Source organism: Agelaius phoeniceus, chromosome 26 (genome assembly GCF_051311805.1).
Source record: "Agelaius phoeniceus isolate bAgePho1 chromosome 26, bAgePho1.hap1, whole genome shotgun sequence".
NCBI lineage: Eukaryota > Metazoa > Chordata > Aves > Passeriformes > Icteridae > Agelaius > Agelaius phoeniceus.
In genome coordinates this window covers 3,333,131-3,356,909 of record NC_135290.1, presented here as the reverse complement: position 1 = coordinate 3,356,909, position 23,779 = coordinate 3,333,131, and the positions used below count along the sequence as shown (strand labels likewise).

Sequence of the window (23,779 nt, the reverse complement as noted above, 5' to 3'; positions counted from 1 at the left end):
GGGCTGTTACCGACCCAAGACACCCCAAAAACCGGCACTCTCACCGACCCAAGACACCCCCAAAAACAGGGCTGTCACTCAGCCGAGACACCCCCAAAACCGGCACTGTCACTGACCCAAGATACCCCCAAAAACAGGGCTGTCACTCAGCCGAGACACCCCAAAACCGGCACTGTCACCGACCCAAGACACCCCCAAAACCGGCACTGTCACCGACCCAAGACACCCCAAAACCGGCACTGTCACTGACCCAAGACACCCCCAAAACCAGGGGTATCCCCCACCCACAGATACCCCACAAACACGGACGCCCCTTAACCCAAGACACCCCACACCCATGGACACCCCCAAAACAAGACACCCCACAAACACGGATACCCCCTGGTCACGGACACCCCCAGCCACACAAACACACACCCGCTGACACCCCCGAATCACGGACACCCCACAAACACCACACCCTTTAAGCACTCACACCCCTCAACCACGGACACCCCTCAGTCATGGACGCCCCCAATCCAAGACACCCCACAAGCATGGACACCCCTCAGTAATGGACACCCTGAATCCCTGACACCCCCAAAGCAAGACACCCCACAAACACGGACACCCCCCAATCACAGACGCACCCCTCCCAAAGAAACCCCCACCCCTCAATCCCCGACACCCCAAATCCTCGACAGCCCCAACCCCAGACATGCCCACCCCGGAACACCCCCCCAAACACGGACACCCGAAATCCCTGACACCCCCAAACACGGACACCCCCAAACACGGACACCCCCAATCCCAGACACCCCCACTCACGGACGCTTTTTGGGGTTTGGGGGCCGATTTGGGACACTGAAGAGAAATTTGGGGTGCCCTGCACTGTCCCCACTGCGGGCAGCGCTGGGGTGACCCCGCTTTGGGCTGCGGGGGGGGGGGCTCTGGGCTGAGCCCCCCACTCAGGGACACCCCCACACTGACACCCCCACCCTACTGCCCCCACACCCCCACGTCCCGCCCCGGACACAGCCCCCTACACCCCCCAAAGACCCCAAACCCCAAAACCCCAAACCGCAAAACCCCAAATCCCAAAACCCAAACCCCAAACCCTCAAACCCAAAACCCCAAACACCCCAAACCCCCAAAACCTCAATTCCAAAACCCCAAATCCCCAACCCCCAAACCCTCAAACCCAAAACCCCAAGCACCCCAAACCCCCAAACCCCCAAACACCCCAAAACCCCAAAACCCCAAACCCCCCAAAACCCCAACCCCCAAACCCCAACCCCCAAAACCCCAAACCCCAAAACCCCAAACACCCCAAACCCCCAAAACCTCAATCCCAAACCCCCAAACCCAAAACCCCAAAACCCCCAAAACCCCAAACCCCCCAAAACCCCAAAAACCCCAAACCCCCCATACCCCCAAAACCCCAAACCCCCAAAACCCCAACCCTCAAACCCAGAACCCCAAAACCCCAAAACACCCCAAACCCCCAAAACCTCAATCCGAAACCCCCAAACCCCCAACCCCCAAACCCTCAAACCCAAGACCCCAAAACCCCAAAACCCCAAGCACCCCAAACCCCCAAACCCCCCAAACCCCAACCCCCAAACCCCCAAACACCAAAAGCCCCGGGGCACCCCCGAGCGCTCACCCGGCACCTCCAGCCCCTCCAGGAATCTGGGGGTGCGTGGGACCCCCCGAACTGCCAGACGGGTGTTTTGGGGGGGCAGAGCCGCCGTCCGGGACCCCCGTGGTGGCGCTGGGGGGGGATTATCGCGACATGTCGCGCAGCGGGGGACGGATGGGGACAGTAATGGTGTCCCGGAGCGGGGTCAATATTTGCTCCCAAATCCGCTGGGCAAACACGCGGGGAGGATTGGGGGGGGTGGATGCGGCTGCCCCGCCGGTCCCCGAGCACCGGGAGGAAAATTTGGGGTCACCCCATTGTGGATGTGTCACCCCCGGAGTGTCCCGATGCACAGGAGGGGAAACTGAGGCACGGACAGAGCGGGAATGGCTCGGGAAGGGTGAACATGGGGGAGGGGGGTCTACAAATCGGCACCTCGGGGTGCGAGGGGACACAGGGCACCCCAAATCACCACCCTGAGCTGTGGGGCACACAGAGAACCCCAAATCACCACCCTGAGCTATGGGGGCACACAGGGCACCCCAAATCACCACCCTGAGCTGTGGGGGCACACAGAGAACCCCAAATCAGCACCCTGAGCTGTGGGGGCGCACAGAGAACCCCAAATCAGCACCCTGAGCTGTGGGGGCACACAGAGAACCCCAAACTGCACCCAAAACCGTCATTCCGAGCTGTGGGGGCACACAGGACACCCCAAAATCATTCCAAGCTGTGGGGGCACAGAGAACCCCAAATCGCACCCAAAATCATCATTCCGTGGTGTGGGGGCGCAAAGGACACCCCAAATCGCCACCCCGAGCCGTGGGGCACACAGGGCACCCCGAACTGCACCCCAAAATCATCATTCCGACGTATGGGGGCACAGAGAAACCCAAAGCGTCCCCAAAATCATCACACTGAGATGTGGGGGCACACAGGACACCCCAAAATCATCATTCCATTGTGTGGGGGCACACAGGACACCCCAAAATCATCATTCCACGGTGTGGGGGCACACAGGACACCCCAAAATCATCACCCCGAGGTGTGGGGTCACACGGGACACCCCAAAATCATCACCCCGAGGTGTGGGGGCACACGGGACACCCCAAAATCATCATTCCGAGCTGTGGGGGCACCCAGGACACCCCAAAATCATCACTCCGAGATGTGGGGGCACACGGGACACCCCAAAATCATCACCCCGAGGTGTGGGGGCACCCAGGACACCCCAAAATCATCATTCTATGGTGTGGGGACACACAGGGCACCCCAAAATCATCATTCCATTGTGTGGGGGCACACAGGACACCCCAAAATCATCACCCCGAGGTGTGGGGTCACACAGGACACCCCAAAATCATCATTCCACGGTGTGGGGGCACACAGGACACCCCAAAATCATCACTCCGAGATGTGGGGGCACACAGGACACCCCAAAATCATCATTCCATGGTGTGGGGGCACACAGGACACCCCAAAATCATCATTCCGAGCTGTGGGGGCACACGGGACACCCCAAAATCATCACCCCGAGCTGTGGGGGCACCCGGGACACCCCAAAATCATCACCCCGAGATTTGGGGGGCACACAGGACACCCCAAAATCATCATTCCACGGTGTGGGGGCACACGGGACACCCCAAACTCATCATTCCACGGTATGGGGGGCACCCAGGGCACCCCAAACTGCGCCTGGGGGGACCCGGAGCGCATTGCAGGGCTCGGGGGGAGCGCGGGCGCTGAGCCCCCCGCGTGTGTGGGGACACGGAGGTGACACCGCCTGGGGGACACGGAGGTGACAGCGCCTGGGGGGCGCGCTCGGGGGCTCGGGGGTGGCCGGGCTGCGATAAGGGCCGGGCTGCGATAAGGGCCGGGCTCGCGGCCCATTCGCGGGGGCCTTGGCGAAGGTGCCAATCCCGTCACCCCCGTGTCCGCTGGTGCCAGCCCTGTGCCCGCCTCTCTGCCCGTTTTGGGGCTCTCAGGCTTTGCACCCCGATTTTCCCTCTCGTTCCTGCTGTGCCCGCGCTGGGAAAGGGGGGGAAATAGGGAATTGTGGGGTTAGAGGCACGGGGTACCCCAAAATGTACCAGTCAGCCCCCCGAGCTGCGGGGGGATCCCCGAGATATGGAGTGGGGGATCTGAGGGGCTGGAGGGGACACAAAGCACCCCAGAGGGCACCCACCACACTCCTGAGATGTGGGGGGCGCCCCAAACTGCGCCCCGAATCATTCTGAGCTATGGGGGACACGGGACACCCCAAACTGCCCCCAAAATCACCATCCCGAGGTGTGGGGGGACACAGGGAATCCCAAATCATCACCCCGACTGTGGGGGCACACAGGACACCCCAAACTGCCCCCAAAATCACCATCCCGAAGTATGGGGGGACACAGAGAACCCCAAACTGTACCCACGACCCTCCTGAGCTATGGGGGGACACGGGACACCCCGAACTGCCCCCAAAATCATCATCCCGCGGTGTGGGGGGACACAGGGAATCCCAAACTGTGCCCCAAATCATCACCCCGACTGTGGGGGCACACAGAGAACCCCAAATAACACCCAAAATCAGCACCCCGACTGTGGGGACACATAGGGCACCCCAAACTGTGCCCCAAATCTTTATTCCGAGCTATGGAGGCACACAAGGCACCCCAAAATGCACCCGAAATCATCACCCCGAGGTGTGGGGACACCCCAAACTGTCCCCAAATCATCATTGAGAGCCGTGGGGGCACACGGGACACCCCAAAATCACCACCCCGAGCTGCGGGGGCGCACAGGGCACCCCAAATTTCCCCTCCCCCGAGCCGTGGGAGCACACAGGACACCCCAAATGGCCCCCAAAATCCTCATTGCGAGGTGGGGGGGGGGCATACGGGATACCCCAAACTGCACCCCAAAATCACCACCCCGATTGTGGGGGCACACAGGGCACCCCAAAACGTACCTGAAATCATCACCCCGCGCTTCGGGGACACACAGGGCACCCCAAACTGCGCCCCAAATTGCCCCCCCGAGCTATGGGGGCACACAGGGCACCCCAAACTTCCACCCTGAGCCGTGGGGGCACACAGGGATACCCCAAACTGCACCCCAAATTGCTCCCCCGGGCTATGGGGGCACACAGGGAACCCCAAACTGTGCCCCAAATTGCCCCCCCGGGCTATGGGGGCACACAGGGCACCCCAAACTTCCACCCTGAGCCGTGGGGGCACACAGGGAACCCCAAACTGCACCCCAAAATCACCACCCCGATTGTGGGGACACACTGGGCACCCCAAACTGCGCCCCAAATTGCCCCCACCCCGAGCTATGGGGGCACACAGGGCACCCCAAATTGCCCCCCGGCGCTATGGGGGCACACAGGGCACCCCAAACTGCGCCCCAAATTGCCCCCCCGAGCTATGGGGGCACACAGGGCACCCCAAATTGCCCCCACCCCGAGCTATGGGGGCACACAGGGCACCCCAGGCTGTGCCCAGGGCTGGCGCCGGAGCCAGACTGCCCCGGGGGGGGCTGTTTGCTGTGGGGCCGGTGCCCCCCCCGAGGGGAAGGCTGGCAATTATGGAAATCCCTTAACCCCTGATTGCCTCCTCCCACCCCATTAGCTGGGCAAACACTTTTAGCAGCGGGGTTCCAGCTCGCCCGTGGCTACAAAAACCCCGCGGGCCGGCCCGGCTGGCACCGCCACCGCCAGCACCATGGTGACATCCCCGGCCGTCCTCTGCCTCGTCGCCTGGCTCCTGCCACCCGCCGCCGGGCACCTCTGGGCATGGATGTTCTCCCTGCCCCAAAACCCGCCCGACGCCGCCGCCCTGGGCAGGAACCCCGGGACGGAGCTGGAGGAGGTGAGGAATGGAGGGGACAGCCGGGGGAGGGGTCCTGGGGACAGCAGGGGACAGCAGGGGACAGCCAGGGTGGGCACAGAGCTGGGTTTGCAGCCAGGGTGGGAGCGGGATGGGCACGGGGGTGGGTGAGGGCAGAATTTACAGCCAGGCTGGGATCAGGGTGGGATCAGGAGTACGAGGGTGGTTCGGAGCCAGAATTTGCAGCTGGGTGGGTTCAGGGTGGGCACAGAGCTGGGTTTGTAGCCAGGGTGGAGCAGGATGGGCACGAGAGTGGGTAAGGGCAGAATTTACAGCCAGGCTGGGCTCAGGGTGGTTCGGAGGCAGAATTTGCAGCAGGGTGGGCTCAGGGTGGGCTTAGGGTGAGCACAGAGCTAGGTTTGTAGCCAGGGTGGCAGCAGGATGGGCACAGGGCTGGGTGAGGGCAGAATTTGCAGCAGGGTGGGCTCAGGGGTACGAGGGTGGTTCGGAGGCAGAATTTGCAGCAGGGTGGGCACAGAGGGGGCGCGGGGCAGGTGCGGAATTTGCAGCCGGGGTGGGAGCAGGGGACGGCTCTGCAGCGAGTGTCACCCGCGGTGACCCCACAGGGTTCTGTCGGGGACGGGGACACGGGGCCGTGGGCAACCAGGGGGGGACACGGGGGGGTCCATGGCCAGCCAGGAGTGGACACGGGGGGTCCGTTTGAAGCCAAGGGGGAACACGGGGGGGTTCATCTCCAGCCGGGGGTGGACACGGGGAGTTCTTGTCCAGCCGGGGGTGGACACGGGGATTGATTCCAGCCAGGGGTGGACACGGGGGGTCCGTTTGAAGCCAGGAGTGGACACGGGGGGGTTCATCTCCATCCGGGAGTCACACGGGGGGGGACTCGGTTTGAAACCAGGAGTGGACACGGGGTGTCCATGTTCAGTCAGGAGTGGACACGGGGTGTCCATCTCCATCCGGGGGTCACACAGGGGTGTCCATCTCCATCCGGGGGTGTCCATCTCCATCCAGGGGGGCACCCGGGGGGGGTTCATCTCCATCCGGGGGGCACACAGGGGTGTCCATCTCCATCCAGGGGTGTCCATCTCCATCCGGGGGGGCACATGGAGGTGTCCATCTCCATCCGGGGGGGCACACAGGGGGGTCCATCTCCATCCGGGGGGTGTCCATCTCCATCTGGGGGTGTCCATCTCCATCCGGGGGGCACCCGGGGGTGCGGCGCGGGGGCCGCCAGGGGGCGCGGTGGCGGTGGGCGGCGCGGGGCGCTCCAGTGGCGCAATCGGTCAGCGCGCGGTACTTATAGGGCGGTACACGAGCGATGCCGAGGTTGTGAGTTCGAGCCTCACCTGGAGCAGGACTTTTGTACGGGTTCGCGCCCTGTGTTGCCCCCATCCCCGGCCGCCGGGTTTTCTTTTCCCGAGAATAAAAATCCTGGAAGCGCTGCGGATGGAGCCCCCCAGGCTGGCAGAGCGCTCGGCGCCCCAAAATCACCCCACACCTTGACCAGACGGGGTTTTACACCGTTCCCAGCCTGTCTCGGGGTCAGGGATGGAATGGGGTGAGGGATGAAGTGTGACCCCCCCTGACGTGCCGTGTCCCCCCCTCCGCAGGTGACCCCGTGCAGCCCCGCCATCCCCTGCGCCCCCGGTCACTTCTGTGACGAGCACTTCGGGCTGTGCCTGCCCACGCGGCCCGAGGGCCACTACTGCCGCCACGACCCGCACTGCGCCCCCGGGCTCGTCTGCATGTTCGGCAAGTGCCAGCAGCCCGCGCCCCCCGGGCAGGACGGTGAGTGAGGGGCTGGCATGGGGGGCACACGCTCTGCGAGCCTGGGGGGATGCGGTACCAAACCAGGGGGTGCTGCGGGTGCCCCTAATGTCGCTTTCTGTGCCACCAGGAGCGCGGTGCCAGCGGGACGAGGAGTGCGGGCCCGGCGGCTGCTGTGCCCGCCAGCACGGGGAGCGGGTGTGCCAGCGGCGCCTGGCACTGGCTCAGAGCTGCCACGTCCCGCCCGGGGGTCTCGCCTTCAGCATCAACCAGGTGTGCCCCTGCCAGGCCGGGCTGGTGTGCCGACCCTCGGTGCCCTCCAGAGAGTGAGTACGGGGCGTGCCGGGCCGGGCGGGGGGCGTGGGGGACACCTGGGCGCAGCCAGGGCTGAGGTGTCACCGATGTCGCCGTGTGTGCTCTGTCCGCAGGAGAGCGTTCGAGTACCGGCCGGAGAAGAGCGAGTGGCGGTGCCGGCAGCCCTGAGCGCCCGCCGTGTAATTTATTATCTGTAAATATCGCGACCACAGCGTGTCCCGAGCCGGCCCAGCGCCGATAAACCCATCCCCGGTGGGGAGAGGAGGGACTGGAGCCCCCCGACCCCCGCGTTGGATCCTCGCCCCTTCCTCTTCCTCAGAGCCGGGCAGGTCCCGTCTCCGTTCTCAGTGCGGGGGTCACCGCAGAGCTGAGCTGTGCCCGGTCCAGCCGCGGTGACCGCGGCCCCCCCGTGTCCCCCCGTGTCCCCCTGTGTCCCCCCGTGTCCCCAGCAGGCTCAGGCAGGGGGGGCAGGTCTCACCGAAATGTTTATTACAAAGAACCAAGCGAGCGGGGGAGTCCCCCGACACACACACACACACACACACACACACACACACACGCACGCCAACGAGAATAAATAAATAAAATACAATTTTTTGTCGGGTCTTTTAAATTAAAAGTTTGTGGAGTGACATAAATTACGGGACGTCCCTCTGCCCCGCGGGGGGGGGGGGGGCCGGGGAGGCCCCACCGCCCGGGTTTTTGGGGCAGGGGGGGCTCAAAGCACTTGGCAGGCAGTGACACCGAGTCCCCCCCCCGAAAAAAAGGGGGAAACTGAGGCACACGTGGGTGGCGGCTTGGCAGCGGCAGAGCTGGGTGCCCCCAAGCCCCCCGACCCGGGCTGGTGGTCTGGGTAAGGCAGTGACCCCGGGGACCCCCAGGAACGGGGGTGGGGGGCGAGGGGCTGCCCCAGAAGTGGGACAAGCCCCGTCCCGCGGTGAGGGCTGGACGTGGGGGTGTCCCCAGGCCACCCTGGTGTGGTCACCCCGCAGAGCTGGGGGGGGCACAGGGGATGCCCCGGGGCGGGCACAGGACAAGGCAATGCCCCGGGGTGCGGGGACGGACAGAGGCTCACAGACAGACGGACAGACGGACACGGCTGGACAGGGCGAGCGTGGTGGGACGGGAAGGCGGGGGGGGCTGGGGAAGGGGGGGGCCAGAGCCTGGCAGTGCCAGGACAGCGGGACCCCCCCCCAGGCAGGCCAGGGCTGGGCAGCTGTTAGCACAGGTTAGACCCCCAAAACTGGCTCAGATTCACCCCCCACCCCCCAATTCAGGCAGAGCCCCTCCAAGGCAAACACATGCAGAGACCGCCCCCCCCCCTGCCCCCCATCTCGGGGGGCGCAGCCGGGGAGCCCCCAGAGCCCTGCACACCCACGCATGCACCCCCCGGCAGGGCAGGGGGCTGGGGGCAGTGCCAGGCACGGCCGGGCTGGGGGGCAGCTGGCGGGGACCCCCCCACGGCCACGGCCAGCTCGGGGACCCCGCAGCCGAGAGCACCATGGAGAAGCGGGGGGCAGGGCTGGGGAGGGGGGCACGGCCCCCACCCCGGGGCACGGGGACACGCCGGGTCCCCTTTGGTCACTTGCTGTCCCTGCCGGAGATGCTGGGGGGCGGCGGCAGGGGGAGACCCCCAGGGCACGGCTGGCCGGGCACAAAGGGGGGGCACGAAGGCAACCAGCGGGGCTGGCCCGCACCCCAAAACCAGCGCTGCCCGCACCCCCTCATCCTAACGCATGTAAACGTCCCGGCCCCAGCCCTCTCCATCGCTCTGGCCCAGGGGCTCCTGGCCCTTGGCTCGGCCCCGCAGCCCGGGCTCGGCCCCGTCCCAGGAGCCGGGCGGGGGCTGCGGGCCGGCCCCGGGGGTGCCCGGCGGCTCCTCCTCGACGGGATCCATCTCGATGTCCATGCAGCAGGAATCGCCGGGCTCCGAGTCCCGGCTGCCCGGAGCCTCCGTGTCGAAGGTGTCCTGGCGGGCCAGGCTGCGGGGGCCCGGGCGGGAGGGCGGCGGGGGGACCCTGCCCTGGCCGCGGCCCCCCGAGTCCCCCGGGCCCTGCCGGGGGCGGCCGTGCTCCCCCTCCGGGTGCGGAGCCTGGGTGCGAGAAGCGAGCACACCATGCGGGGATGGACGGGCTGGGGACACGCCGGGGGCTGTTAGTGGGGGTTAGTGGGGGACACACGCTCCTGGCAGCCTCTGGGGGGTGACACGGTGGCAGCGGGGCCGGCAATGGGGAGGGGGAGCAGCACGGGGGAGGGGGGTGGAGCACCAGCAAGTCAGGCTGGCTGGGAGATTTAGCGACACATAACACAGGACACATGTCCCCTCTCTGTCCCAGCCCCGGGGGGGGCTCAGCACGGTGGGATGGGGCTGTGCCCCCCACCCAACCCACCCAGGACACCCCCAAACTCACACCCCCACCACGGCTTCCCCAGAGGTGTGGGAATGGGGTCCCGGCAGCCCCAGGAAGGCACAGGGTGGGTCTTGAAGGGAGCAGATCCTGGGGGTTCCCAATCTCCAGGGCAGCTCCAGGAGGAGGCACAGATTCCCAGGAGACCCCAAATGTGGGGCTGGCAGCAATCCCAGGCAGGGAGAGATCCCCAGGATGGCCCCAATCCAGGAACAGGAGCAGCTCCCTGGGGTGACCCCGATCCCAGAACAGTCCCTGCAGTACCCCTGGGGGGGCACAGGTTCCCAAAGGAACAATCCCAGGGCTGGTCCCACTCCTGGGGGGCTCTGCCTCCCCATGGTGACCCCAAACCCATGGGCTGCCCTGATCCCAGGGTCCCCAGGGCGGGTGACCCCACACTTTGGGATCACAGTCCCATGGGGTGACCCTAAACCCAGGGGTGGCCCCAATCCCAGGGTGCAGAGCCTGATCCCAGGACAGGTGACCCCAGGGACGGTCCCACAGTTGTGGGGGGCCACATTCCCCTGAGGTGACCCTGATCCCAGGACAGGTGACCTCAGGGACAATCCCACACCTGGAAAGGGCCACATTCCCCTGAGGTCACCCTGATCCCAGGACCAGGGACAATCCCACACCTGGGGAGGACCGTAGTCCCATGGAGTCACCCTGATCCCAGGTGACCTCAGGGACAACCCCACACCTGCAGGGGAGGCTGTCACTCCCCAGGCTGTCCCCAACCCCAGGGATCTCCCGATGCCTGTGGGCTGTCCCCGCTGTCCTGCGCCCCGACGTCCCCAAGGTCCCCGATGTCCCCGCCGCCACCTCACAGCGCGTGCTCCTCCAGGGGGGCTCCGGGGGGGCTGGGGGTGGCCTGGCGGCCCCAGAGGTTGAGGTTCCTGCGCAGGGAGGTGAGCACCTGTACCTGGAGGTTGGAGACGGGCGCGGGGCTGGCGGCCAGCGCGGCCGTGGCCATGGTGCGGCTCAGCAGCGGGTTCGGGGGGTTGCTGCTGGGCGGGTGCGTGGCTTTCCAATAGGCCTCCAGGTACTCGGCCAGGTGCTCGCACGCCTCCTCCAGCTGGTTCTCGTCCAGAACGATGTCGAACATCTCCTGCGGGAGGAAGCCGTGCGAGCTGGGGCGGGGCGGGGACATGGGGCGGGGCGGGGACAGTGGGACAGAGCCTATGGGGCAGGGCGGGGACAGTGGGATAGGGAGGGGACAGTGGGAAAGGGAGGGGTACCTGGATGTGGGGCAGAACCTATGGGACAGGGTGGAGCCTTATGGGACAGAGTGGGGAGAATGGGACAGAGCCTATGGGACAGGGCGGGGTACCTGGATGTGGGGCAGAACCTATGGGACAGGGTGGATGGAGCCTTATGGGACAGGGTGGGGAGAACGAGACAGGGAGGGGCAGCTGGATATGAGGTAGAGCCTATGGGACAGGGTGGGGACAATGGGACAGAGCCTATGGGACAGGGCGGGGACAGTGGGATAGGGAGGGGACAGTGGGAAAGGGAGGGGTACCTGGATGTGGGGCAGAACCTATGGGACAGGGTGGAGCCTTATGGGACAGGGTGGGGAGAATGAGACAGGGAGGGGCAGCTGGATATAGGGTAGGGACAATGGAACAGGGTGGGGACAATGGGAGAGAGCCTATGGGGCAGGGCGGGGACAGTGGGACAGGGAGGGGAAAGTGGGACAGGGAGGGGTACCTGGATGTGGGGCAGAGCCTATGGGACAGGGTGGGGACAGGTGGATATGGAGTGGGAATAATGGGACAGGGTGGATGGAGCCTTATGGGACAGGATGGCGACAATGGGACAGGGAGGAGCAGCTGAATGTGGGGCAGAGCCTATGGGATGAGGAGGGGACAATGGGACAGAGCCTATGGGACAGGGAGGGGACAATGGGACAGGGTGGAGCCTTATGGGACAGGGTAGGGACAATGGGACAGGGAAGGGTACCTGGATATGGGGCAGAACCTGTGGGACAGGGAGGGGACATGGGAAAGGGAAGGGCAGCTGGATATGGGGCAGAGCCTATGGGACAAGGTGGAACCTTATGGGAGAGGGAGGGGACAATGGGACGGGGAGGGGACAATGGGACAGAGTGAGGCCAATGGGACAGAGTGAGGACAATGGGACAGGGCAGGGACAATGGGACGGGGAGGGGACAATGGGACACAAGGTGGGCAGGTATCGGGCAGGGCAGGGTAGGGAGGGCAGGGCGGGGTCAGTCTGAGTGGCACCACGGTGACCAGGGCACACTCACAGGTGGGCACTGTGCCAGCTTGTCCGAGGCCACCATCTGCACGTTGAGGTGCTTGGCCTGGGACTTCCCCCTGGACTTCACCAGCCTCTGCAGCACCTGGCAGGAGGGGACAGCACGGGGTGGCCGTGGGGACACTGCCAGGCGTGCCCAGCGTGGCAGGGAGGGGCTGGCAGTGCCCGGTGTCCCCCGGGAGGGGCTGGCAGTGCTCGGTGTCCCCGGGGAGGGGCTGGCAGTGCCCGGTGTCCCCAGGGAGGGGCTGGCAGTGCCCAGTGTCCCCAGGGAGGGGCTGGCAGTGCCCGGTGTCCCCAGGGAGGGGCTGGCAGTGCCCGGTGTCCCCAGGGAGGGGCTTTGCACTGCCCGGTGTCCCCAGGGAGGGGCTGGCACTGCCCGGTGTCTCCAGGGAGGGGCTGGCACTGCCTGGTGTCCCCAGGGAGGGGCTGGCACTGCCCGGTGCCCCCAGGGAGGGATTGGCAGTGCTCGGTGTCCCCGGGGAGGGGCTGGCAGTGCCCCCCTGTGCCCACACCCACCTTGGGGGAGGTGATTTTGATGTAGACGATGATGGGGGCCAGCGAGGTCTTGGCCAGCTGGGCAGGGTGGTTGATGGTGTCGGCGTCCAGGGCCACCAACTGCAGCGTCCGGGCCAGCTCGAAAATGCGCTCGGTCTCACTCTGCACCTCGGCTGGGAGGGGACAAGGGACACTGAGGGAGGGCAGGGACACGTGGGGACAGAGTGGGGACGTGCTGGGTTAAGGTTTGTCCTGACTTAGAGGCGTTTTAAAACTTTTATTTTCAGTCTCATGTGAAGGGCAGGACAGTAAAGGTGTTCTAAGTCATGTTAGCACATTTAGAAGCTAATTTAATTAGCTGTTCATTAAGTATTTCCTAATATTTAGGAAATTCATGAAGTATTTCCTAATATTGAGGAAATTTATTAACTGTTTCCTAATTTCTTAACAATTTGTTAATAACAATACACTATAAGTGTTTCTTGGCCTATCAGTTTTTGCCACGCTTTGCTGCAAAAGCCTTAAAGGTAATAATTCAGAATTACCCCTTGTGGGTTCTAATATAATGTATCTCTCATTAAAATATATATATATTCTATCTATCTCTAAAGATATATAGAATATAAATACATATATTCATATTTATACAAATTCATAGAGGTGAATATATATGAATATATATTAATTATATATCTATATATACCTATATATAAAATATCTATATATATCCATATATACCTATATATTAATATATAATTCAATATAGATATATACAATTCAATATAGATATACATTTATATTCAATATAAATACATACAGATATATGTCTACATATTAATATCAATCTATTCATATATTAGATACATATATCTACATATTAATTATAGATAGATATATCTATATAATCTATATATATCTACATTGAATATATATAGATATATTCAATATAGATCTATATATAGATAAAACCTATATATAGATAAAACCTATATGTCTATATATATATCTATATATTGACAACTATATATCCAGTATATATATACCTATAAATATATAAAATATATAAATATATATGTACATATATATGCATATTTATATATATACTCATAAGATATATATTAATATCTATATATCCAATATATAAAAATATATAAAAATATAAATATATATAAATATATATATATAAATATATATATAAATATATATATATATATAAATATATATATATACACATCTCTATATATACACACATATCTATATATATACTCAATACAGATATATATATATTAATATTTCTCTGCAGAATCTAATTTTTTTGCCAGGCCACCTCCCAGGTGCCACAGGGTGGGGACAGCAGCAGGACAGGGCCTGTCCTGAGGCTCGGCCACCTCGGTGTCACCACGGGGCCACCGCAGCAGGGAGGTGGCACCAACACAGCCCCCAGCACCAACACAGCCCCCAGCCCAAACCACACACACACACAGAGGGGGTGACCCAGGTGCCACCAAGGTGTCCCCAACGCCCAGGTTGTGTCCCTGAGGCCACCGGGGTGGGGGACAGGGGGGGGGTCCCTGTACGTACCCAAGACATCTGTATCAGGAGCAGGGGAGGAAGGAGGCAGCGCAGAGGGGAGGAGGAACCCAGAGAAAAGAGAAACGGGAACAGAAAACACAACAGAGATGATGGAGGAGGAGGAGGAGGAGGAGGAGGAGGAGGAGGAGGAGGAGGAGGAGGAGGAAGAGGAAGGGGGAGGAGGAGGAGGAGGAAGGGGGAGGAGGAAGATGAGGAGGAAGGAGGAGGAGGAGGAGGGAGGAGTGATGAGGAGGAGGATGTGGAGGAGGAGGAAGATAAGGAAGAAGGAGGAGGAGGATGAGGAGGATGGGGAGGAGGAGTGAGGAGGAAGAGAAGGGGAGGATGAGGAGGAAGAAGAAGGAGGAGGAGGGAGGAGTGATGAGGAGGAAGAGAAGGGGAGGAGGAGGAGGAAGAAGATGAGGAGGAAGGAGGAGTGAGGAGGAGGATGAGGAGGAATAGGAGGTAGAGGAGGATGGGGAGGAGGAGGAAGGAAGAGGAGTGAGGAGTGAGGAGGAGGATGAGGAGGAAGAGGATGATGATGAGGAGGAGGATGCAGAGGAAGAAGAGGATGGGGAGGAGGGAGGACGATGATGATGATGATGATGAGGAGCACAGGGTCAGTCACCCCCTCCCCCAGGAGCGGGATGAGCCCCCCGGGCTGGGTTGGGGTGATACAGATGGAGGCTTGGGGGGTCCCGTGGGGAGTCTGGGGACCTGGGGGCTGTTTTAGGGTGTCTGGGGGCTGTTTCAGGGTGTCCAGGGGCTGTTTTAGGGTGTCTGGGGGCTGTTTTGGGGTGTCTGGGTGTTTTGGGGTGTCCGAGGTGTTTGTTTTGGGGTGTCCGGGTGTTTTGGGGTGTCCGAGGTGTTTTGGGGTCCCGGGGGGGCGGTACCCAGGCTGGAGCGGGTGCTGGAGCGCTCGATGATGGTGTGCTTGCTGGGGTTGTTGAGCACGGAGCGCTTGGCCAGGGAGATGTCGGCTGTGACCCGCGTGATGGAGATCCTGGGGACACAGAGGGGACACCCCGCAGCCACGGTCACCCTACAGCCACCCCCGGGACACCAATGTCACCCCACAGCCACCCCCTGGACCCCAGTGTCACCCCCAGACCCCATTGTCACCCCCCTGCTGTCACCCCACACCCGACTCCTCTATGGGTTTAGGGGTCCCCTTGTGGATTTAGGGGTTCCACTATGGGCTTAGAGTTCCCCACACGGATTTAGGGGTTCCTTTATGGGATTAGAGGTCCCTCTATGGGTTTAGGGGTTCCTCTATGGATTTAGGGGGCTACACATGGATTTAGGGGTCCCTCTATGGGTTCAGGGGTCCCTCTATGGGTTCAGGGGTGGATTTAGGGGTCCCCTCAGGGGTTCAGGGTCCCTCTATGGGTTCAGGGGTCCCTTCAGGGGTCCCTCTATGGGTTCAGGGGTCCCTCTATGGGTTCAGGGGTGGATTTTGGGGTCCCCTCAGGGGTTCAGGGTCCCTCTATGGGTTCAGGGGTGGATTTTGGGGTCCCCTCAGGGGTTCAGGGGTCCCGTGCCCCCCTCACCGGCCATCGAAGCGATGCTTCAGGAAGTCGAACAGCGCCTTCTGCATCATGTCTGTCACCTGGGGAGGGACACAGGGACAGCAGGGACAGGGGGACAATGCAGGCCTGGGGTCCCCCCGAGCCCCCCCGAGCGCCCCCCACCCCCTGCTCACCTCGTAGCCCTTCAGGGAGGGCCCCACGAGGATGATGGGGCGCATGGAGGGCACCACGTCGTACGGGGGCACGTGCTCGGTCTGGGGACACAGCCGGGGGTCACCGGGCCAGGAGGGGACACGGGGCACCCCCGGCCGTGGCTCTGGGGTGTTCTGGGGGACTGCAAGCGGGGGGAGCCTCCCTCCATGCCCCCCCCTCCCTGGCGCTACTCACCGACTTCTGCTTCTGCTTGGCTGCGTCCGGGGGCAGAGACACACAGGCAAAGGCAAAGGCAAAGGCATGCGTGTTATTGGGGACATGGGGACACGGGGGGGACAGCCAGGGACACGTGTGTGACCCTCCAGGGGTGAGCCAGGGCCACATGTGTGACACAGGGACCTGGGTGTGACACCCCAGGGGTGACCCAGTGACACCTGTGTGACCTGCAGGGTGACCCAGTGACACCTGTGCGACCCAGGGACCCAGGTGTGACCTTCTGGGGTGACCCAGGGACACATGTGTGACCCAGAGGTGACCCAGGACATGTGTGTGACCCCCTCAAGGGTGACCCAGTGACACCTGTGTGACCCAGGGACCTGGGTGTGACACCCCAGGGGTGACCCAGTGACACATGTGTGACCTCTGGGTTGAGCCAGTGACATCTGTGTGACCTGCAGGGTGACCTAGTGACACCTGTGTGACCCAGAGGTGACCCAGGGACACATGTGTGACCCAAAGGGTGACCCAGGGGACACGTGTGACCCTCTGGGGCACCCCAAAGACACATGTGTGACTTGGAATGTCACACATGGGTGACCCAGAGGTAAGACAAGGACACGTGTGTGTGACCTGGAGCTGACCCAGGGACATGTGTGTGACCCAGGGGACACTCATGTGACCCGGAGGTGACCGAGGGAGACGCGTGTCACTCACAGGGTGCCCAAAGGACACATGTGTGACCCCAGAGCCACGTGTGTGACCCAAAGGGTGCCCAGGTGACACGTGTGTGACCAGGGACCCTGGGGACAGTGACAGAGCAGCACTGTCCCCTCTGGGGTAGCTCTGGGCGCCAGGGGGGCTCTGCTCCCCCCTGCAGACCCCCCCGTCCTGCGGGGTGGTAGCGCCCAAACCCCCCCCAGGTTATGCCCGGTTTTGGGGGGGAGGAATGGTCCATTCTCAGCGGCGGGGGGGGGGTGACACACCGGCCGTGCTGGAACACACCATGCGCACACTGCGGGGGGGGCAACCGGGAGGGGGGGGCACGGGCTGGTCCATTCCATGGACAGGGGGGGATCACAGCCACGGGCTGGTCCATTCCATGGACAGGGGGGGATCACAGCCACGGGCTGGTCCATTCCATGGACAGGGGGGGATCACAGCCATGGGCCGGTCTATCCCATTGACAATGGGGGGGGTCAGCCATGGACTGATCCATCCCACATTGACCCATTCCATGGATGGGGGGGGGGAGGGGATCACGGCCGTGGACTGGTCCATCCCATTGACAACATGGGGGTGTCAGCCATGGACTGATCCATCCCACGGCCCATAGTGGGGGTCAGTCACGGACTGATCCATCCCATGCCCTATGGGGGGGACACAGCCACGGACTGCTCCGTGCCATTGCCAGCAGGAGGAGTCAGCCCCGCTCTGTCCCTGGGGCAGGGCTCATGCCGTGCTGCAGCCCTGGGGCAGTGCACGGCCCCCCAGCCCCGCGGGGTGCCCCCAGCCCCCCAAGGGCAGTGTTAGGGCAGGCAGCGGGTGCAGCAGGCGGGACCCGCGGGCGCCGTTACCTTCCTAAAGAAGGGGATGCGCTTGCTGTGGGCGGGGGGGGTGGTGACACTGCTCACGCTACTCTTAGGGGAGCGCTGCGCCTCCACGGCCTCCTCCTCCTCCTCCTCCTCTAACTCATCGGGCTCAAAGGCAAAGCTGGCCATGTCCAGGCCACCTGGGGGACCGCCGGAGCCGCGGGGACGGCGGGGAGAGAAGAAGAGCGACAATGGCGATGGGAGAAAGCAAGAAATGGAGACGGGGAGGCTGGGGAAGGGGGGGAGAGGAGATGGGGGCACCCTGCCTGCACCCGTGGGGAGCTGGGGAGGGACCCCCCAGGCTGGAGCTGCCGGGGGGGGACCCCCGGGACACTCTTACCGCTGGCGGGGGGCGTGGGGCGGCGCGTCCCCGTCACCGCATCGCCCAGGCTAGAGCTGGAGTTGTCACCCGATTTGCTGCGTGGGAGAAGCACAGAGAGAGCGCTGAGGGCGGCACGGGGAGGGTACAGAGAGAGCTGGGGGGGGGTCGGGGTGAGCCCCACCTCGAGCTCAGGCGGTTCTGCCTCATCTTCTGCTCCTGCAGCAGCCTCATGTTCTCCAGTTTGACGGGGCTGGGGATGAAGCCAACCTCGCAGCCCTCCTTCACCAGCCGCCCGATCCACCAGTCGTTGTTGTATTTCTGCTCCGGGCAGGGAGGGGAGGGGAAAAAAAACACAAAAACACCTTAAAACCCCCCCCCGAGGCCCAGGCCAGCCCCTCCCCAGCTCCCCCCGGGGCTCTCCCACCTCCTTGATGTGCAGGAAGTCCTTGGGCTCGAAGCAGATGGCCATGCCCTGCACGGGCACGTCGTCCCCGGCCGAGGGGTTGTAGCCCACGTTGGTGCGGACGGCGAACGCCACCGGCTTGGTCTGCACGGGGCAGGGAGAGGGCTCGGCAGCTCCCCCCGGCACGAAACGGGGAGATTTCACCCCAAAATGGGGAGATTTCACCCCAAAACGGGGAGATCCCATCCTCTGCCACCCCAAAACGGGGAGATTTCACCCCAAAATGGGAAGATCCCACTCTCTCCCACCCCAAAACAGGGAGATCGCACCCCAGAATGCAGAGATTCCAACTTCTGCCATCCCAAAACAGGGAGATGCCACCCCAAAATGGGGCAGTCCCACCCTCTGCCGCCCCGAAATGTGGAGATGCCACCCTCAGCCACCCCAAAACGGGGAGATCACAGCCCAGAATGGGAAGATTCCAACTTCTGCCATCCCAAAATGGGGAGATTCCACCCCAAAATGGGGAGATCCCACCCCAAAACAAGGAGATGTCACCCTCTGCCACCCCACAACAGGGAGATGCCAGCCCAAAATGGGGAGATTCCAACTTCTGCCACCCCAAAATGGGGAGATCTCATCCTCTGCCACCCCAAAATGGGGAGATTCCACCCCCTCACCCCAGCCTGGCCAGGCAGGTGCAGCTCCCAGTTCCACCCAGTAACCCCCACTGCCTTCCCAGTGCCCCCAGGGGCCGGGAGACAGCAGGGCTGGGGGGGCAGGGGGCATCGGGGGGTCCCTGTGCCAGGGCTGGGGGTCAAGGGGGGTCCCTCTGCCAGGGCTGGGGCTCCATCCCCGCTGTCCCACCTTGGCTTTCTCCAGCTGGGCCATGGCCTGGCGCTCGGCCTCCCTGCGCAGCGCCTCCCTGTCCTCCTCCAGCGACACATCCGAGTCCGAGGGGCGGCTGGTGTAGGACTCAGCCGAGCCCTGTGTGCCAGGGAAGGGGCTCAGCCCAGCCTGTGCCCCCCAGGACAGCGAGCCCCAGCCCCAGTCCCAGCCCTCTGATGCCTCTGCACGCTCGCACTGTGCTGGTGCACAGCACTGCGGCCACTGGGAGCCACCCTGGTCCTGCCTGGAGCCACCTCGGAACTACCTTGGTCCTGCCCAGTGCCACCCCAGTGCCACCTGGTACTGCCCAGAGCCACCCCAGTCCTGCCTGGAGCCATCTCAGTGCTGCCCAGAGCCCCTCTGGGGTTGCCCGGTGCCACCTTGGAACCACCCTGGTGCTGGCTGGTGCCACCTGGCACAGCCCAGTGCTGCCCAGAGCCACCCTGGTGCTGCCTGGTGCTGCCCAGAGCCACCCTGGTCCTGCCTGGTGCTTCCCAGAGCCACCCTGGTGCTGCCCGTTGCCACCCTGGTCCTGCCTAGAGACACCCTGGAGCTGCCTGGTGCCACCCCAGTGCCACCTGGTACTGCCTGGTGCTGCCCAGAGCCACCCCGGTCCTGCCTGGAGCCACCCAGTGCCGCCACCTCGGTACCACCTGGTACTGCCCGGTGCTGCCTGGAGCCACCTTGGAGTCACCAAGTCCTGCCCAGAGCCACCCCAGTGCCACCCCGGTCCTGCTTAGAGCCACCCCGGTGGCACCGCAGTGGCGGGGTCAGGGCAGGAGAGGGACACACACACACACACACACACACAGGGCAGCTGTCGCCACCGCTCTGGCCGGGAACGGGAACGTGACACCGACACCGGCCCCGCTCCCGTCCCGCTGCCCGGGGCCTCTCCAGAACCGGGAGGGGACTCTGGGACCCCCCCAATGTCCCCCCGATGTCCCCAGGTGTGGGACACGACGCTCTGGGGGGACCCAGGGACACCCCCCGTTCCCCCACAGTCCCACAGGGACACCCCAGGGACGCGGTGGGTGACACATGGGACCCCCCCTTCAACCCCACAGCCACCCCCGGGACCCCCCCAAACCTGATTTGTCCCTTTGGGGGTCACCACAAATGTGGGGCTCACGCCTCCGCACAGCCCGGGGTGGCGACCCCTCCCCAAAACCCCCAGTGGGGACACCCCCGTCCCACGGAGGGGACACTGGGGGGGTCACCCCGCCCCAGAGACCCCCCCAGAACTCGCGGAGGAGCCGGGAGCTGAGGGCAGGGCGGGCAGGGGGGGTCGGGGGGTCCTCCCCGGGCGGGGGTCGCTCACCGGGACAGCCGGGGGGTCTTTGCCGGGGACCTCCATGGTGGTGGGGCCGGGGGGAGCGGGGCGGGCAGGGCTGGCCAGGGGCGGAGGGGGGGTCAGGTTTCACCCGGGTAAATTTAGCCCGGGCCAGAGGGTGGGGGCTCAAACAGGGGGGGCCCTGCCAAGCCCCAATTTTGGTGACAGGGCTGTGCCCCCCCTCCCCACAAAATAAAGGGGCAGAGGAGCCCTGGGGGGCTGCGATTTGAGGGGGGGATCCCTCTCAAAATAATTGAGGGGAGCAGAGGGCACGGCCAGGCTTGGCTCGGTGCGAGCCCCCCTAAGTTCTCGGGGCACAAAGGAGCGCTGGGACCCCCCAGAAACAGCCAGGACCCCCCCAAAAAGCGGCGGGACCCCCCCGCACCTGCCGGACGAAGCTGTTGGAGGTGGTGTCCGAGGAGGTGCTGCCGTCCGAGCGCTTGAAGCGGCTCTTGCGCCTGCTGTACTTGCCCTGGGGACAGGGGAGGGGGCGACACGGGAGCGCTGGACCCCCCCAAAAGTGCCCCCAAAACTCGGGGGGCAGCTCCGCACCCCCCCCCCCCCCCCGCCCCTGCTGCCAACCCCTTCCACCCCCGCCCTGCAGCTGAACCCCACTCGAGGGGGGCTCGGGAAGGGAATGGGGGTGCCCGGTACTGGGGGGGCTGTGACCCCAAACTCGCTCAGACCCCACCGTGTTTGGTTTGGGGTCGCAGCCCCCCCAAACTCCCGCCCCCCCCAGTTAAACCAGAACCCAAGAGCCCCCCCCGGGATGGGGGGGGGGGGGGGGGTGACACCACCCCCCCCCTCCAGAGCCCGAGACCCCCCCCAGCGTGGGCACCCACCCCCATGGGACCCCCCCCCCCTCCTGCTGGGATCTGGGGGTGTCCCAGTGCCCCCCCCCGCCCTTTGGGGGGGGGTAAAAGGCTGGGGGAGGAGGGGGGTGTCACCCCCCCCCCCCAATGTCCCCAAGGGACAGCTGGGCCCAGCTGCCACCCCCGGGGGTGGGGGGGTCCCCATGGTGGGTATTTGTAGGTGCAGGACCCCCCCAGTGCCAGCACCCCAAAATCTGTCACCTCACCCCAAAATCTGTCACCCCACCCCAAAATCTGTCACCCCCTCCTCCTCAATTGGAGCTCCCCAAGAGCACAGATGGGGGGGGTCCGTCCCCAGTGCCCCCCACCCCTCTGGGACCACTGAGGGGACAGTCCCTGCTCCCCCCACCCCAAAAGCAGAGGGGACAAACCGAGGGAAGGGGATGGGGGGGGGGGAGCACCCCAAGAGTTTTCCCAATTCCCAAAACTTTCCCTTTGGGCACAACACCCCCCACTCCCCAAAATCCACCCCAAACCTGGCAAATTGAGAGGGGTGGGGGGCGTGGATTTGGGGTCTCCCCCTTTAATTTTGGGGTGCTGGGACCCCATAATCCACGCAGGGATTTAGGGGAAGGGCTGAACCCCCATCTCATCTCCTCCCACCCCCAATTCCAGGAGGGCGGAATTCCATGGGACGCCCCCCGCCCCCACCGTGCCCGGGGGGGGTGTGGGCGATGCTGTCACCCCCAAAAAGCCTCGGGGGTGTCACCTGGAGGGCGGCGTTGTCCAAGACGTCCATCTGGATGTCCTGCGTGGAGCTGTAGGGGGTCCGGGCCATGCCGCCTTCCCGCACCATGGAAGCGCCGGGCTCGGCGGGATTTTGGGATTTTTGGGATGGCCGGGTGGGTGGGAAGCGCACACACAGCACACAGAGGAAGATGATGACGATGACGATGAAGCTCAGGCCTGGCCCCCGCGGTGACGGAGGAGGAGGAGGAGGAGGAAGGAAGGAGGGGGGGAGACAGGGATGGGCGGCCGCTCCCGCACCGCCTTCCCGGGGGGATGGGGGATACGGGAATGCGCCCCCCAACCCCACTGTGGGGGTGCCTCCAATCTCCGCCCCCCCCCCCCGAGCGGGTCGGAGCATCCTCGAATTTTGGGGGGAGTTTTGGGGGGGGTCCAGCGCTCCCCTCTCCCCCCCATCCCCAGGTGCAAGAGGGCGCCCCCTCCCCAGATTGCTGCTCGACGCGCTTTAGAGCTGGGGGGGACCCCAAAAAGAACCGGGGGAGGGGGGACAGAGACCCCAGGCAGGAGCAGCCCCCATCCCCATCCTGAATCCAGCGCTCCCTCGGGACAAGGCTGCCCCAAAAATCCTCATTTTCCCCCCAAAACACCCCTGGGGGAGCACAGGGAGAGCCCCCCACACCCTGCTGGGTGTCCTGGCAGTGTCCCCTGTCCCAGCTGAGTCCCCCGGCTGTGTCACCTCCCTCCGGCTGTCGGAAAGTTCCCAATTCCTTCTCGCCCACCCCACCAGGAGGGGATTTTCCTGTCCCCATCCCAGGACAGCTGGCAGAGAATTTTCCACCCTCCAGTAGCAGCTGGGGGGGGGCTCCGGGTCACCCCAAGGACCCCAATCCAGACCCCCCATGCCTGGGAAAGCCAATCCTGCTCTCCTGGATGAAAATAAAATCCCTGGCAGGGCTCTGGGGGTGTTTTTGGGGGGGCTCCGGCTCACTCCAGGGACCCCAACCCCGACCCTGCTCTCCTGGATGGAGATGAAATCCCTGGAGAGTCTCTGGGGGTGTTTTTGGGGGGGCTCCGGGTCACCCCAGGGACCCCAACCCGGACCCCCCATGCCTGGGAAAGCCAATCCTGCTCTCCTGGATGAAAATCAAATCCCTGGAAGGGCTCTGGGGGTGTTTTTTGGGGGTGCCTTCCAGCCGGGATCGTGCCCGGGGGTAGAGGCGGGCACCATCGCCTGGCACTGCGTGGGGAGATTGGCACAGTCACGGCATCTCCTCCTCCTCCTCCTCCTCACTGCCAGCTCCCCGGGCACCCCCGCTGCTCCCGGGAGGAGCTCCACGAACCTGGAACCACGGAAATTCCCGGGAACCCAAAAAAAGGACGGGAAACCCCCCCGGAACTTCCCCCCGAGAACGCAGCAGCACCAGCAGCGCCTTTACCCGAAACTCCTCAAATTTGGGCTCAGCTGCTTTTCCTCCTCCTGGAATCCTTGGGAAGCA

General features: G+C 63.6%; 1 protein-coding gene and 1 non-coding gene across 5 annotated transcripts; one reads left to right on the top strand and one right to left on the bottom strand.

Annotated features, from left to right (window-relative positions):
- The first annotated feature begins 6,718 nt into the window (after positions 1 to 6,718).
- TRNAI-UAU (transfer RNA isoleucine (anticodon UAU)) lies at positions 6,719 to 6,808 on the top strand. The gene is given in 2 exon segments: positions 6,719 to 6,756; positions 6,773 to 6,808. It is a non-coding gene; the product is annotated as a tRNA-Ile (tRNA).
- A 2,061-nt stretch (positions 6,809 to 8,869) lies between these two features.
- On the bottom strand, positions 8,870 to 22,548 carry CACNB1 (calcium voltage-gated channel auxiliary subunit beta 1). 4 transcript variants are annotated; one of them, XM_077190778.1, is made up of 14 exons: positions 22,306 to 22,541; positions 21,110 to 21,196; positions 19,371 to 19,490; positions 18,525 to 18,647; positions 18,282 to 18,418; positions 18,119 to 18,195; positions 16,205 to 16,224; positions 15,991 to 16,071; positions 15,839 to 15,897; positions 15,182 to 15,291; positions 12,741 to 12,892; positions 12,214 to 12,309; positions 10,867 to 11,052; positions 8,870 to 9,628 (listed from the first exon to the last, which is right to left on the bottom strand). In XM_077190778.1, the coding sequence occupies exons 1-14, from the start codon at positions 22,390 to 22,392 to the stop codon at positions 9,266 to 9,268; spliced, it is 1,698 nt and encodes a 565-aa protein (XP_077046893.1). In that variant the 5' UTR covers positions 22,393 to 22,541; the 3' UTR covers positions 8,870 to 9,265. The 4 variants fall into 4 exon arrangements, with proteins under 4 accessions (XP_077046893.1, XP_077046895.1, XP_077046896.1 ...); XM_077190781.1 differs by lacking the exons at positions 8,870 to 9,628; positions 16,205 to 16,224 and adding an exon at positions 17,764 to 17,918 and having other exon boundaries at positions 9,643 to 11,052; positions 22,306 to 22,548; XM_077190779.1 differs by lacking the exon at positions 8,870 to 9,628 and having other exon boundaries at positions 9,645 to 11,052; positions 22,306 to 22,542.
- Between the last annotated feature and the right edge of the window lie 1,231 nt (positions 22,549 to 23,779).

Coding starts and splice junctions, on each gene's coding strand:
- CACNB1 (XM_077190778.1), bottom strand. CDS start 22,392: ATGGTGCGGGAAGGCGGCATGGCCCGGACCCCCTACAGCTCCACGCAG. Junction 12,893..15,181: donor CAGCACCCGCTCCAGCCTGG/GTACCGCCCCCC, acceptor GTCCCCTCCCAG/CCGAGGTGCAGAGTGAGACC. Junction 11,053..12,213: donor AGCTGGCACAGTGCCCACCT/GTGAGTGTGCCC, acceptor TTCCTCCCGCAG/GAGATGTTCGACATCGTTCT.